Genomic DNA, 14,647 nt, shown 5'->3' with positions numbered 1-14,647 from the left:
TATTATATGTGAACTAAAGAGTACAAGGTTTACACAACAGCCCCCACCCACTTTTTTATTTTTTTACCTGTACTACCTGCTGTCAGCTGTTATTACGATGAATTGAAAATGGGGGACCCTGATGTAAATAAGACGAAAGTCTTTCTCTGGTCTGCATCCCCTTAACAATTGTATGTATTGAACTGTACTGTACCCATTCTGCAATCTGTTAATAAAGTTTTCAATCAATCAATCAATCAATCTCTCTCTGTGAGCTTGATTAGCTAGTGTTAGCTCCGCGGCTAATCTTAGGTTACCCTGAATTAAATCAATGACTAGGTTCTAAAACATTGGAGTAGTTTTCACTGCACATAGAAACAGCCAAACAGCGGGAGCATTTCGGGAGCATATGTACAACATATGCATATGTACAACAATGGCGCGGCTCAGGTTAGTCGCCGTTGGGTTTGCTCCGCAACGATTGTGCTTACTTTTAGTAATTATGTTTATTTGTACTACTTTTTTTATGGAAACCACACTGGCGGGGACGTCATACCGCCAGTCACTTATAGACCTAAACTCCGGACTTAAAGAGGAGTTTAGAGACACTTTATGCCAAGATTGGCCATCGGAGATCAGACGGGACAGAGACAACGACAAAAGCGGCAGCAGGAAGAAACACAGGGGCAGGAGAGGCGGAATCAGATTAAGGCTAAAAAGATCTGCTTACCGTCCGGCGATCCCATCCATCTTTCTGGCGAATGCACGTTCGCTGGAGGGCAGGATGGATGATTTACGGGCGAGGGTCCGATTCCAGCGAGAGGTGTGGGACTGTAACATCATGTGCTTCACCGAGACACGGTTGAAACCAGCGACTCCGGATCACAGCGTCTCTCCCTCGGACTCCTTCACCGTCTTCTGAGCGGACCGTACAGAAGCCTCCGGTAAGAGCATCGGCGGGGGTGTCTGTCTCCTTACAACGGCTGGGTAAGCCCAAAGGAGATAAAGATACTCTCCAGTTCATGCTCCCCGGACCTGGAACATCGGGCCATTCAATGTCGACCGTTTCATCTTCCCCGAGAGTTCACGCTATCATCATGACTGCGGTGTACATCCCTCCCCAAGCGAACACCGCCAGGGCCCTGGCGGAGCTACAGGGACATATCAACATCCACCAGATTAAACACCCGGACGCAGCAATGATCATAGCCGGTGATTTCAACCAGGCGAATCTGAAGAAAGTGATGCCATCCTTTTTTCAGCACATCACCTGCTCCACCAGGGGAGGAAATACGCTGGATCATTGTTACACCCCGTTCAGAGCCGGCTACAAGGCGGGGGCTACTAGCACATCGGATCATGACTCCATCTTGCTCATTCCTGCTTACAGGCAGAGATCACGTGACGCCGTCGTGTCACGTGAGGTAAAGAGATGGTCCGACCAATCAGAGGCCACGCTTCAGGACATCGACTGGGATATGTTCCAAGGAAGCGCCAGTGACGTCAGCGAGTTCACAGACACTGTTGTTAGCTTCATAGCAACCTTAGCTGATAGTATCGTCCCCACAAAGAAGGCGAGGGTGTTCCCGAACCAGAAACCGTGGGTGGACAGTACTATCAGAGCAGCTCTGAAAACTCTCACCACTGCTTACAACCTGGGCAGAGAGACAGGAAATATGGACAAGTATAAAACAACAGTCTACACTCTGCGCAAGGCTGTTAAACTTGCTAAGAGGTTGTATGCTGACAAGAAGTTGCCTTTGAGAACCAATGGTTCTTGAGCCGTAACGGCACATGGGGCAGGAGCCTATCTCCTGTTTCCGTAGCGTGAGGCAGCTTGATGTACAAGTACACCCCTTGGACATGACGCTAGTATGTCGCAAGGTATGCTGACAAGATGGAGGCACAAATGGCACAGATTGACACGAGGCTTATGGCGGGGACTGAGGACGATAACTGACTACAAAGTCAGCGCCCCCTCAATGGGGAGCGACGACGCCTCTCTCACGGACAAACTCAACTCCTTCTATGCTCGGTTTGGTGTAAACAGTGGCGATGCTAGCTCACCGGCTAGTGACGTCACTGGCGCGCCGGCTGTTGTGGAGGGGGGGGCATCCGCGGGGGGCGGGGACGCTCTCTCATTGACGGAACACAGATGTCTACCATTATCCCGGTACCAAAGAAATCCTCCCCAACAGGTCTCAATGACTACAGACCGGTGGCACTCACCTCTGTGGCCATGAAATGTTTTGAGAGGCTGGTCAAGGATCACATTTGTGCCTCCCTCTCCAGTGATATGGACCCTATGCAATTTGCATACAGGCCAAACAGGTCCACTGATGATGCGTCTCCCAAGTACTGCACAGCACCCTCTCTCACCTAGACCGCCAGAAGGGGGGCTATGTGAGACTGTTGTTCATTGACTACAGCTCAGCGTTCAACACCATAGTCCCCACCAGACTGGTGGACAAGCTGATCGAGCTGGGTCTGAGCTCCGCAATGAGCGCCTGGATACCGGACTTTCTGAGTGAAAGGCCCCAGGTGGTCAGGGTGGGGGGTCAGACCTCCAACACCATCACCCTGAGCATCGGGTCCCCCCAGGGCTGTGTTCTGAGCCCCCTGCTGTACTCACTATACACACATGACTGTGTGGCCAAGTTCAGCTCCAACTCCATATTGAAGTTTGCGGACGACACAGTGGTGGTGGGGCTGATCTCGGACAACGACGAGAAGGCCTACCGGGATCAGGTTGAGGTACTGGAATGAGCGTACCACGGGTATTGCACTACCACCCTTGCAGGTCCTATACAACAAGAGGTGCAAATCCAGAGCCTGCAGAATAATGAAAGACCCTCACCACCCCAACAACAGCCTGTTCAAGCTGCTGCGGTCAGGCGAACACCAGCAACTAGGACAGAGAGACTTCGGCTCAGCTTCTTCCCCCAGGCCATCAGAGCCTTGAACACTGAACTCTCCACACACAAGCACACATGAGCACACACACAACACACACACACTGTACACGCTCACACACTAGCAGCCACTTTAACATGAGCACACACACACTCATGCTACACACGCTCACACTTATGGTCACTTTACAAAAGGAAAGGTCACTTTGAGAATAGTATAGTATAACTTGAGATTGTATAATATAGCATTGTATAGCAGTGTACATAAAGACCCAGTGCCTCATCCGTAGCTAACAGTGTATTGCACTACCACAGGACCTAGCATGTCCTACCATGCTCTGTAAATAACTCATGTACATATACCGATATGCCCTACTTTGATTACTTGTATTATTGCACAATGTCGTTCGATTGGATTCTTATTATTATATATTACTACTTGTATTATGCACAATCGTTGCGGGCAAGACCCCCCGCATTTCATTGTATACTTGTATGCCGTCACAAATAAAACTCTTGACTTGACTTGACCAAAACCCAGGCAATTTCAAGCCCTTCTTAAGGAATCAAATAGTCTGCCATGGCTACATGTGTGGCACTAACGTTATGCGCAACTGTAGGAAAAACCTTGTTTTTGGGCATTGCACTTCAACGGGCGGGCGGGGTCAGTAGTCCAAACCATCCCTACAAGCGTGTGTTTTGCCGGAGTGTTTAGGACCCGCCCCCACGCCGCAGCTCGGTAGAGAAAAGAAACTAACCCGTTTCTAACGGGGTGCAATAATGGCCGAAGGCGTTAGAGGGCGGTATAAGACCGTCTGCCAGCTCAGACACACTCAGAACAGTATGCACAAGGTGCCCCGGTGAATTATGAATGGCAATAGCGAATAAAAGAAATACCGTGACAGAAACGTAGATCTACGTTTCCGGCACTCAACGATCTGGCGACAGAAAAGTAGATTACGTGAACGGCACTGGATGTGTTAAAGTAACTAATTGTCGGAAATTGGTTTTTAACTCTTGAACGCCAACAACGAGTATACTCGTTATTTGATAGTATTTTTATTCATGATTCATCCAGGGACCTTGGTGTTACCATAGGGAATGAGTCTGAGATCGCTAAAGTGCAATACCGGCCGCATCCAGCTTGATGGCGGTATCGAACACCCTTTGAAACCTTTTATCTTGGCCTGTGTAACGACCAAATGTCTCCAGTCGCACTTTTCTTTGTCAGGCGAATGGAGCGGTTATAACGATCGGATTGAGAAGCGTCAAATGCTCCCGATGCATGATGTGTGGTGGATTATGTTGGCGACACGACACCAATACTGGGACTCGCAATCAGATAATTGGAATATTCTTTTTGGGGTACATCCTAGTGAAGGTAAGGGCTATATGATATCAATCGTGCGTTGATCCAACCATGTCTTCACCTCGATCGCAACGTGTGTGTGTAACATTACTCCACAACGTATGCCGTTGGTGACGATCAAAGAATCAAAAAATTACCCCCCCCCCCACCCTTTCATGCATTCATGATGAAACATAATACCTATGATATATAGATTTGGTTTGGGAATAGTACCGTGTCCAGGCAAGAAACGGCAACGCTTTTAGTAGAATTGATGTATAAGGCTATTACTCAGCCTTTCGGGAGTTACCCCAGACCAATCTAAAACCATACTTATATTCACCACGGTATAAGACGGGAACGTATGGATGAAAAAATTCATTCTTTTTCACATATTGAACGATAGATAGTTGATGTCAAATGGGCCATAGTATTGTATCCATAGTTATAATACAGAATATAATTATAGCTCTACAAACAAGGTGACGCACTCCTATCTTTTAAAGCATGGCAGTGCTACCACGTGGCCCGTCTAATGGCTGGCAGCCAATGAGTTAAGCCATAAATATTGGATCCGACTTTAAAAAATAAATATTACGCATTTAAAATTGAATTGTATCCTTTTAAATGCCCTTTTTAAAATGAAAAAGAGTGCTTGGAAAAGTACTTGAAAGTCCTTGAATTTCATTTTGTAATGTCTGTGGGAACCCTGTGGAATGTGTCAACTCAACCGTCTTGTTCTGTCATCCCCCAGCTCTTCATCTTCACAGACGGAGAGGTGTGTAACACCAAGGTGGTCCTAGATCTGGTAAAGACCAACGCCGGTTCTCACAGGTGGGGGTCACACACTGTACTGGATGCATGGACTCACGAGTGAACAGAGACATTGGAAACGACACAGAACTAGGGATGATGTGCAAAACTCACTAAATTACAATTCGATAGTCACTGGGAACTAGTTCAAGTTCTTTATTTGTCAAATACAGAACAATACAGGGGGCATTGCAGGTAATAATAACTTTATTTGTATAGCACTTTTCATACAGAGGTTGCAGTTCAAAGTGCTTCACAACAGTAAAAAATACAGGCATAAGCGAGCATAAAAAGATAGACAGGTAGAATCACAGTGTTTCACATTAGGATCTAGCATCCCAATAGGCTCTCCGCTTACAGTTTTCAGTAACACAAATAGTAAAAATAGTTTAAAATGATTCAGTTTAAAAATAGTAAAAAAATAAAATAAAAATATTATAAAATAGAACGGACATAAAAAATACAGGCATGAGCGAGCATAGCAAGATATGGCAAATCATAGTGTTTCACATTAGGATCTAGCATCCTAATAGGCTCTCTATTCAGTAATACTCCTGTAATTCAAATAATAAAAATAGTTTAAAATGATTCAGTTTAAAAATAGTCATCAGTAAGAAGTAAAAAGTGCAATAACCGACGGACATAAAAAATACAGGCATGAGCGAGCATAGCAAGATATGGCAAATCACAGTGTTTCACATTAGGATCTAGCATCCTAATAGGCAAATAATAAGAATAGTTTAAAATGATTCAGTTTAAAAATAGTCATCAGTAAGAAGTAAAAAGTGCAATAACCGACACATGAATTTGATAGGCAGTGTAAAAGAGTAGGCAGGGTAAGAATAAATACAAGTTGTGTCAGGATATCCCTGATGTTTCCTCTTGCCACTAGGTGGTAGCAGATATCTATCAGTGAAATGCCTGAGCAAAGAGATAGGTTTTAAGCTGTCTTTTAAAGATGTCTAGCGAGTTGGCTTCCCTGACGTTTTGGGGTAGTTTGTTCCATAGTTTTGGGGCATAGTTGATAAAGGCTGCATTACCGATCCTCTTTTGACTGCTTCTGGGAGCCTCTAGTAGTCCAGCAGCTGATGATCGCAGTGTTCTTGCTGGTGTGTAATTTATTAGAGTGTTGGCGATGTAGCTAGGTCCCTGTCCATTTAGAGCTTTGTATGTAAGGAGAAGGACCTTAATTAGGTAATGAAATTATTGTGTTTCGAGCTCAGACTCAACAGTGCACAATTAAGAAACATCAATGAACACAAGAATGGTAACAATAGGTAGTAGTAGTAACATCAAATAAAATACAAAAGAGGTAAGATAAAATAGTAAATTATTTATAGAAAGTGTCTTGCTATTCGAAATATTGGAAAATTGCCAAGATAGGATATTCCTTTATTGATCCTCTTGGGGAAATTCGGGTGTCATAGTAGTACAGGGGAGGAGGGGGCGGGGGCGGGGGGGTACAGGTATGGGCAGGGTAATAGAAGAGAGACATACATATAGGAAATAAAATGTAATCTGAATATAAAATAAACCAAGAAAAAATACCATATAAACAAAGGTGCAGAAAATAATCCATATAAACAAAGGTGCAGATGAGGTTCTGTATGCCCTATTGGTCATAATATATGTAAGGGATAATGTATAGCTACGAGGTCATTGTCGCAAGATAATTGACCGACACGGAGTTTAGAATACCGAGGCGCCTCGCCGAGGTGTTCTAAACGCAGTGAAGGTCAATTATTTTGCGACAATGACTGAGTATAGCTATACATTATCCTGCTTATTACATGGCTAACTTACTAACAATATACCTAATTAATTTTACACCATCGACAAGACGAGATCAAATGCAGACGCAGTTATTCTGTTCTGTGGCTCCGCGCTGTCATCGCCGGCAGCTTGCACTGATGAGTGCAGCTGTGCATATGCTGAGCAGCTTTCATGACTGCGATCTAAATGCTTGATTGCTCCGGCTGCGAACAGCGGTCATTATTGCTCTGTTGCCCCTGACAGTGGTCAGTTATCGAAAAATAACTGACCGCTGCTATGGGCAACCGAGCGCTATTGACCAATCACAATCAAGCATTTTCGCGAATGTTAAAACGCCATGTAATAAATCACAATAAATATAGGCAATAAGAATAAATGTAATCTGAATATATATACTATGAGTAAAAGCTCAGTATATATAAAAAACTAATCAGAATCTCAGAAGTAACCAAATATGTCCTCAGAAGCAGTCACAAGAGTCTTTTTTAACTCCTTATCCTTATTATCCTGAAAGGAAATATTTTGTGTTTATTTTGGTAACATTATTCATCTCATCCATTGGATTGAACTGTAGCCGGGAGGAGCTGCAGACAGTTCTAGCCGAACGGGACGTGTTGTTCAGCCCTTCTCTTTTGGTTCTATCCAATTCCACTGCAGGTGTTTCTCTTTTGGCATTGGGGAGGGAGCTAGCACAGCTCTCATCACGGGAATGGCCAAGGAGGGAGGAGGCCACGCCCAGTTCATATCAGGATCCGACAGGATGCAGCCCAAAGTAAGTACTGTCTGCAGTACTTTTGAATGTTACAGATACAGCAAAGTATTCCTAACAGTATTCTTCCGCCATTGAACTATCCACACACAAGCACACATGAACACACACACGACACGCACGCTGTGCACGCTCACACACGAGCAGCCACTTAACACTTTAACATGAGCGGGCACACACTCATGTCGCACACACGCACACTTATGGCCAAAAGGAAAAGGACACTTTAAATTAGAATAACAGGAACAGTGTATGCACTACCAAAGCTAACTAGCATGTCCCATATGCTCTGTAAATAACAGTACAGATACCGAGATGTCACTCCATGTTATCTGTTACCTGTTTACTGCACAATGTTGTTTTTTCTTTTTTTGATTCTATTATATGTTGTACCACTGTATTGCACATCGTTGCGGGCAAGACCACCCGCATTTCATTGTATACCTGTATGCCGTGACAATTAAAACTCTTGACTTGACTTGACTTGATTAACTCATTCATGGCCAACCACGTATATATACGTGTTTGCTCGCCAACCGTTCAGCGGCAGTATCGCCCACTAGGCCGTACGGTGAAGGCTGAGAAGTGGCTAGAAAACGATTCTCGTTCCCACCTCGGCAGACTACACAATTTTCACTCTGGGCTAAAGATCTATTGGTGTAGATTTAGGAATAAAAGGTTCTCCATTTACAATCCTGCCCGTTTTGCGCAATCAGAATTTTAAAGTCGGGACTAGATCTTTCCTCGCAAATACCGACCAATAGCAGCTCTCTTTGTTGCGAGGATACGGCCGTCGGGTGACAACAAATGACATCTACGAACAGGTCGAAAAGTACCTGGCGGAAAAAAATCTAATCTACGAATTCCAATCTGGCTTCAGAACGTCCCACTCCACTGACACATGCCTCCTCTATTTGAACGACCACATCAAACAAGAGGTGGACGCGGGCAAATACTGCGGCATGGTCATGCTGGACCTACAAAAGGCCTTCGACACTGTCAATCACTCCATTCTAATGGACAAGCTAAAAGCAATTGGTTTTGATAGCTAATCAGTGAGCTGGATGCAATCCTACCTGGAGGGGAGAGAACAGATGGTAGAGGTAAACGGTACTCTATCCCCCCCCTCACAGTGAGCTGTGGTGTTCCACAAGGAAGCATACTAGGACCGCTACTCTTCCTAATTTATGCAAATGACATGTCGTCAGCCTGTGACTGCAACTTGTTCCTGTTTGCGGACGACTCAGCCCTGCTGGTCTCTGACAAGAACAAGTTGCAGGTTGAAAAAACCCTCAGCTCGGAACTAGGCAAAATCTGCATATGGCTCGCTGATAACAAACTATCATTACACATGGGCAAAACAGAGTCCATTCTCTTCGGTTCAAATAACAAACTCAGCAAGACCGACGGCTTCTCAGTTACAGTGGGTGACAATATTGTCACAAGGAAAGACGAAATTACCTACCTGGGTTCCATCCTAGAGGCAAATCTTTCCTGTGACAAAATGGCATCCAATGTAATAAAAAAAGTCAACCAACGAACTAGATTCTTGTACCGGATCTCCTCTCTGGTAAACAAGAATACCCTGAAGACTCTGGCAGGAGCACTCATTCAAGGGTACTATGACTATGCGTGCACCTCATGGTACCAAAGCACCTCAAAGGCGCTTAAAACAAAATTACAAACATCACAAAACAAACTGGTCAGACTACTACTTGACCTGAACCCCAGAACCCACCTCACCCCTGCCCACTTTGACAACATAGGATGGCTTAGAGTAGACGACAGAGTACAGCAACTTGCAATGGGCCTGGTCTACAAGATACACTATACGACCGGGGTGCCCATGTACATGTCAAAATACTTCCCAAAGGTCAGTGAATACCACAACCACTACACCAGAGGAAGCTCAACAAATCATGTTAAACCCAGATTCGGCTCAAACAAGGGACTAAACACGTTTCGCAATTATGCCACAACAATGTGGAACGCCCTACCCAAAGCTGTAAAGGAATGTGAATCCCTGCCCACATTCAAAACCGCTCTTAAAAGAGCACCTACGGGAGGCTGCAATTTGAAACTGGCCACCGTAAATGCCCAAAACCCCCACCACCTCCTAATAGACAGTCTCCTCCCCACCGCATGTATATATTCCCTCCCCGCCGTATGTATATTTCTCTCCCACCCACCCACCCCCTCCTAACGTACAGTCCCCTCCCCATCATATGTATATACTCTGTCAGGATCTAGGGGTAACAGTACTGTATATTGGAATACCGTTTATGTCACAAATGTATCAGTACTAAATACCTATATGTCCCTATGCCATAAATGTCATGTATGTTGTGTATGTCATAAATGTCTATATGAATTGAAAATGGGGGACCCTGATGGAAACAAGACAAACGTCTTTCTCAGGTCTGCATCCCCTTAACAATTGTATGTATTGAGCCATACTGTATTGTACCCATTCTGCAATCTGTTAAATAAAGTTTTCATTCATTCATTCATTCATTCATTCACATCCACAGATTAACGTTACATCAGAACAGGACGAAAATGGACAAAAACACCTTCTAAAGTTCGCAAAAAGGTTTCTAAACAATGTTATATTCATCTCACGTCCGTTCAAAAAGAACATGTACAAGATTTTACACAGACACGGTGGGATAGATATAGAAACTGCGAATGGTGGCTTAACCTACCAGGCCATACAGGTGACACATGTATTTGCTAAAACCATCAAAGATAGACTGGTATAGGATAATTCATCTTTCCCCCATCCTCCCACACTGTGCAACATCCTGATGTACAATATCCACAGTGCAATACCCACCCACTACCGTCTGACACTCTGATTGTTATTTGTGTATTGCTATTCTGTATATTGTTATTTTGTATATTGTACAGGACTGTAACATTGTCTTATTGTATAGCATTTAATGTTTCTGTATAGGATTTTATGTTTCTCTTTTATTACTTGTGATTTTATTACTGCATCTTAGGTTTGAGTCCCAAATCTCATTGTATGCAAATATAATGACAATAAAGTACAATCGAATCTAATCAGGGTCCCCCATTTTCAATTCATCATGACATTTATGACATACACGACATACAGATATACAGATATATATCATGACATTTATGACACAAATCTATCTCTAAAGAATGTTTATGTCTCCACAATGGTATGATTCTGGCCTGGTAGGTTAAGCCACCGTTCGACAGTTTCTATATCTATCCCACCGTGTCTGTGTAAAATCTTGTACACGTTCTTTCTGAACGGACGTGAGATGCATATAACATTGTTTAGAAACCTTTTTGCAAACTTTAGAAGGTGTTTTTTGTCCATTTTCGTCCTGTTCTGATAATTAATCTGTGGATGTCATTTGTTGTCACCCACCGGCCGTATCCTCGCAACAAAGAGAGCTGCTATTGGTGGAGCGCAATATATGTGAACTCGCACCAATTACGTCAAATAAAACTCTGTGGTGACCAAGTATCTGTTGGCGAGGAAAAATCTAGTCCCGACTTTAAAATTCTGATTGCGCAAAACGAGCAGGATTGTAAATGGATAACTTTTTATTCCTAAATCTACACCAATATATCTTTCACCCAGAGTGAACATTTAGTAGTCCGCCGAGGTGGGAACGGGATGAAACAATACAGCCTTCACCTTACGGCCTACAGCCTTTGAACGCTTTTTTCACACCGGTGTTACATTTAATTCCCTCCGGGCGCAGTATTTTGGGTCAGGCAAGTCTAGCGGTTCACCTGATCACATTGAAATGCGCCCAATGCCCCTCAATGCATGTGTTGTGCCGGATTATGTTGGGGACACGATGGACACCAATACTGGAAATCGCGATGAGACAATTAGAATATTCTTTTTGGGGTACCTCCTAGTAAAGGTAAGGACTATATGACATCAATCCTACTTTGATCCAACCATGATTTCACATCGATCGCAACGATCATATGTAACGTACTCCCAAACGTATGCCGTTGGTGATGATCAAAGCATCAAAAAACGACCCCCTCCCCTCCCCTTTCATGCATTCATGATGAAACATAATACCAATTATATACCTTTGAATTGGAAATAATAGCGTGTCCAGGCGAGCAACGCCAACACTTTTAGCAAAATTCACGTATTGCTCCATAGCGCCGTTTTCAGGAATTAGCCAGGATCACTCTGAAACTATACAATATTCACCACGGTATAACACGCAAACGTATTCACCACTGAGAGTGTCCTCACCGGCTGCATCACAGCCTGGTATGGGAACTGTACTGCTCACAGCCGCAGAGCAATACAGACAGTTGTTAAGACAGCTCAGAAAGCTCCCCTGCATACAAGACATCTACAACAGTCTGTGCATTAGCAAGGCCCGGAAGATCATAAAAGACCCCAGCCACCCCAACAACAGCTTGTTCCAACTGCTGCCTTCCGGGAGGCGTTACCGCAGCCTCAGAGCCAGGTCCAGCAGGCTCAAGGACTCCTACTTTCACCAAGCCATCAGACTCATGAACACTACTTAGTCACTCAGATTTATTGTATATATATAATGTATTAGTTTTAAGTATTTTAAGTACCTTACGTTGATTTATTCTACTGTTGCACTTTTTATATCTCAGCACTGTCACCTTTTTTCATACATCACTATTATGTTGGTTTTATTGTGTTTTTGTGTATTGTATTGTTCCATTGTGTATTTTATTACCATGCTGTAGGTCGAGGGGGCAATACCCAAGAATCTTGCTCTTTTTTCTATGAGAATATGACAAAGATGCAACAATAAAGCTGAATCTGTATACATGAAAAAATTTATACTTTTTCACATGTTGAACGATTGATAGTTGATGTCAAATGAGCTATAGTTTAAGTTTAAGTTTATTTGGATCCCCATTAGCCACAGCAGTGCTGGGGCTATTCTTCCTGGGGTCCATAACACATAAAATACAGTTACAGACTTATACACTCACAACATTCACATGTCATACAGACAATTAAAACAACAATAAAAACCCTAATCAAATTCATAATACAATACAACAATATATACGCCTTATGAATTCATAATACAATACAATAATACCTACTCATAATTAATTCATAATACAATACAGCATAATATACTATTTAGCTTTCACATACATTATCTATGTTCATATCAGCCAATTATACAATCTTTTAATAATATATCCCTATCAGACACATGCCTTTTCATCTATATATACCTATCTCTTTATCAGACACATACATTTTCATTTACGTACACACTATCTATTAGGGAATGTCAATTTCTTTGGTTGAAAATGTTGTTTTACCACGATTTTTGAAACGACATTTACTATTCTCCTGCTTAACACTTTGGCTGCCATGGGTTAAATTCATTGTCAACCATAGGTTGCCGGCTCTATTTGTCTATAGAGAAAGTCCCCTTCTTTGCAGGGCTATAACTTTTTAAATTCTATTGCTACATTGCCATTATTAGGGCCCATTCAAAGTCCTATATGTATTGTTCATTGTGTAGCAACGTTAAACTTTTTCATTCACATATTCATAGTAAAGTATGGTCTAATGTATAAGTATGTTTTCATCTCTTTCTGCAGCTTTCTCCAGAACGTGATCTATAGCCCCAAATACATTATATTGATGATGCAATACAGTTTTATGGCAATCAGCGCGATATAAAAAATTCCAACTAGACGTACTTCTAGAAGTTACTACACGTCATCTGATGTTGACCGGATGGGCTAGGGGGCGTTTATAATTCCGTGGGCAGCGTTATACCAATCATCTAATGTGGGTCAAATGTTGATAATAGCAGTTAGTATCGAAGACGGTAACTTTACACGCTAAAACTCACCCCAGTCTCCGTGCGCCGTTGGGCGATCATCGTAGAGTAGAAATTTTACCATTATGGGATGTCGATTTACCCGGTCCATCTCCAGCTTGTATAATGGTATATACGTCCAAATCATGTTGTTTATCGAGTTATTGGCAATCGATCGCTATGTAGTGTGTCGAGATCGAGTCCCGGAACCTATAGCTAGTGCCCGGAAGTAATACGGCCGACCAGCACAATCTCCATAGCACTTCCTGTTAAGCGATTGCGCCGATCGGCCACCAGATGGCGCTCCTGAACCGCCAGAGAGCTCAGTGGGTCCTCCTGGTGGATCTCAGGCCAGCGGAGGGGAAATATGAATCCGATCCCAGATTTTTGAAATATTGATATTAAAGATGCTGTAAAGCGTCTTCGGCAACTTGAGCATGGCAGGGAATGACGTGTTTAGGCGTTTTCCGGCAGCCAAAGTGTTAACATGTCTGGGAAGAGAGTTCCATTCCTGCATACCACGGAACATGACAGTTCGCTTCATTGCATTCGACCTCACTTTTGGAAGTGTAAAACCTCGTGCAGAAGCATGTCTGGTGGAATGGTTGTGTCTGTCAAGACTTATAGATAAATTGTTATATAAAATTGAGGGGATCTTTGTAACAAGAATATTCCTAGTGAATACAAGGAGTGAGCAGAGTAATTTATGTTTAGCAAGTAACCAAGTTAAACAACTGTGCATCGCTGCAACATTAGTTCTGTACTCACAGCGAAGCGCTATACGTGCTGCTGTTTTGTACCATTTGCAATTTGTTCAGTTTATTTGTCGTTACATTCGACCATACTGCAGGACAATAGTCAAGATTTGACAACCAGAGCTTGAATTACCTGTTTGATAGAATTTAGTGGTAACAAATGAGCATATCTTTTAACAACAGAAATCCCTCTTCCCATCTTCACTACTATATTGTTTATATGGTGTGACCATGACAATTTACTGTCTAATGTTACCCCTAGGAGTTTAGTCTCCTGGACTTGATTAATTACCACATCACTTATCAAAAGTTTCAAGACTGGGTTTGTTCTTAGAGTATGGTTTGAACCGAAAATGATGCTACTTGTCTTTGATATGTTTAGAACTAGTTTGTTATTCTTTATCCATTCCATCACTGATTGCAACTCTGCCTTTAGGACCGTATTTAATTCATTG

General features: G+C 43.0%; 1 protein-coding gene across 8 annotated transcripts in view; it reads left to right on the top strand.

The window, feature by feature from the left end:
• LOC311232811 (von Willebrand factor A domain-containing protein 5A-like) overlaps positions 1 to 14,647 on the top strand; it is a 152,016-nt gene that overhangs the window by 71,285 nt on the left and 66,084 nt on the right. For all 8 annotated transcript variants that reach the window (XM_084319621.1, XM_084319620.1, XM_084319617.1 and 5 more), the window contains 2 exons: positions 4,994 to 5,073; positions 7,483 to 7,597. In XM_084319621.1, coding sequence (XP_084175747.1) covers positions 4,994 to 5,073; positions 7,483 to 7,597 — 195 coding nt within the window. The remainder of the gene's footprint in view (positions 1 to 4,993; positions 5,074 to 7,482; positions 7,598 to 14,647) is intronic.

This window comes from Notolepis coatsorum, assembly GCF_963971535.1.
Source record: "Notolepis coatsorum genome assembly, chromosome: 1".
NCBI classification, from domain to species: domain Eukaryota; kingdom Metazoa; phylum Chordata; class Actinopteri; order Aulopiformes; family Paralepididae; genus Notolepis; species Notolepis coatsorum.
This window is presented reverse-complemented; position numbering and strand designations above follow the sequence as displayed.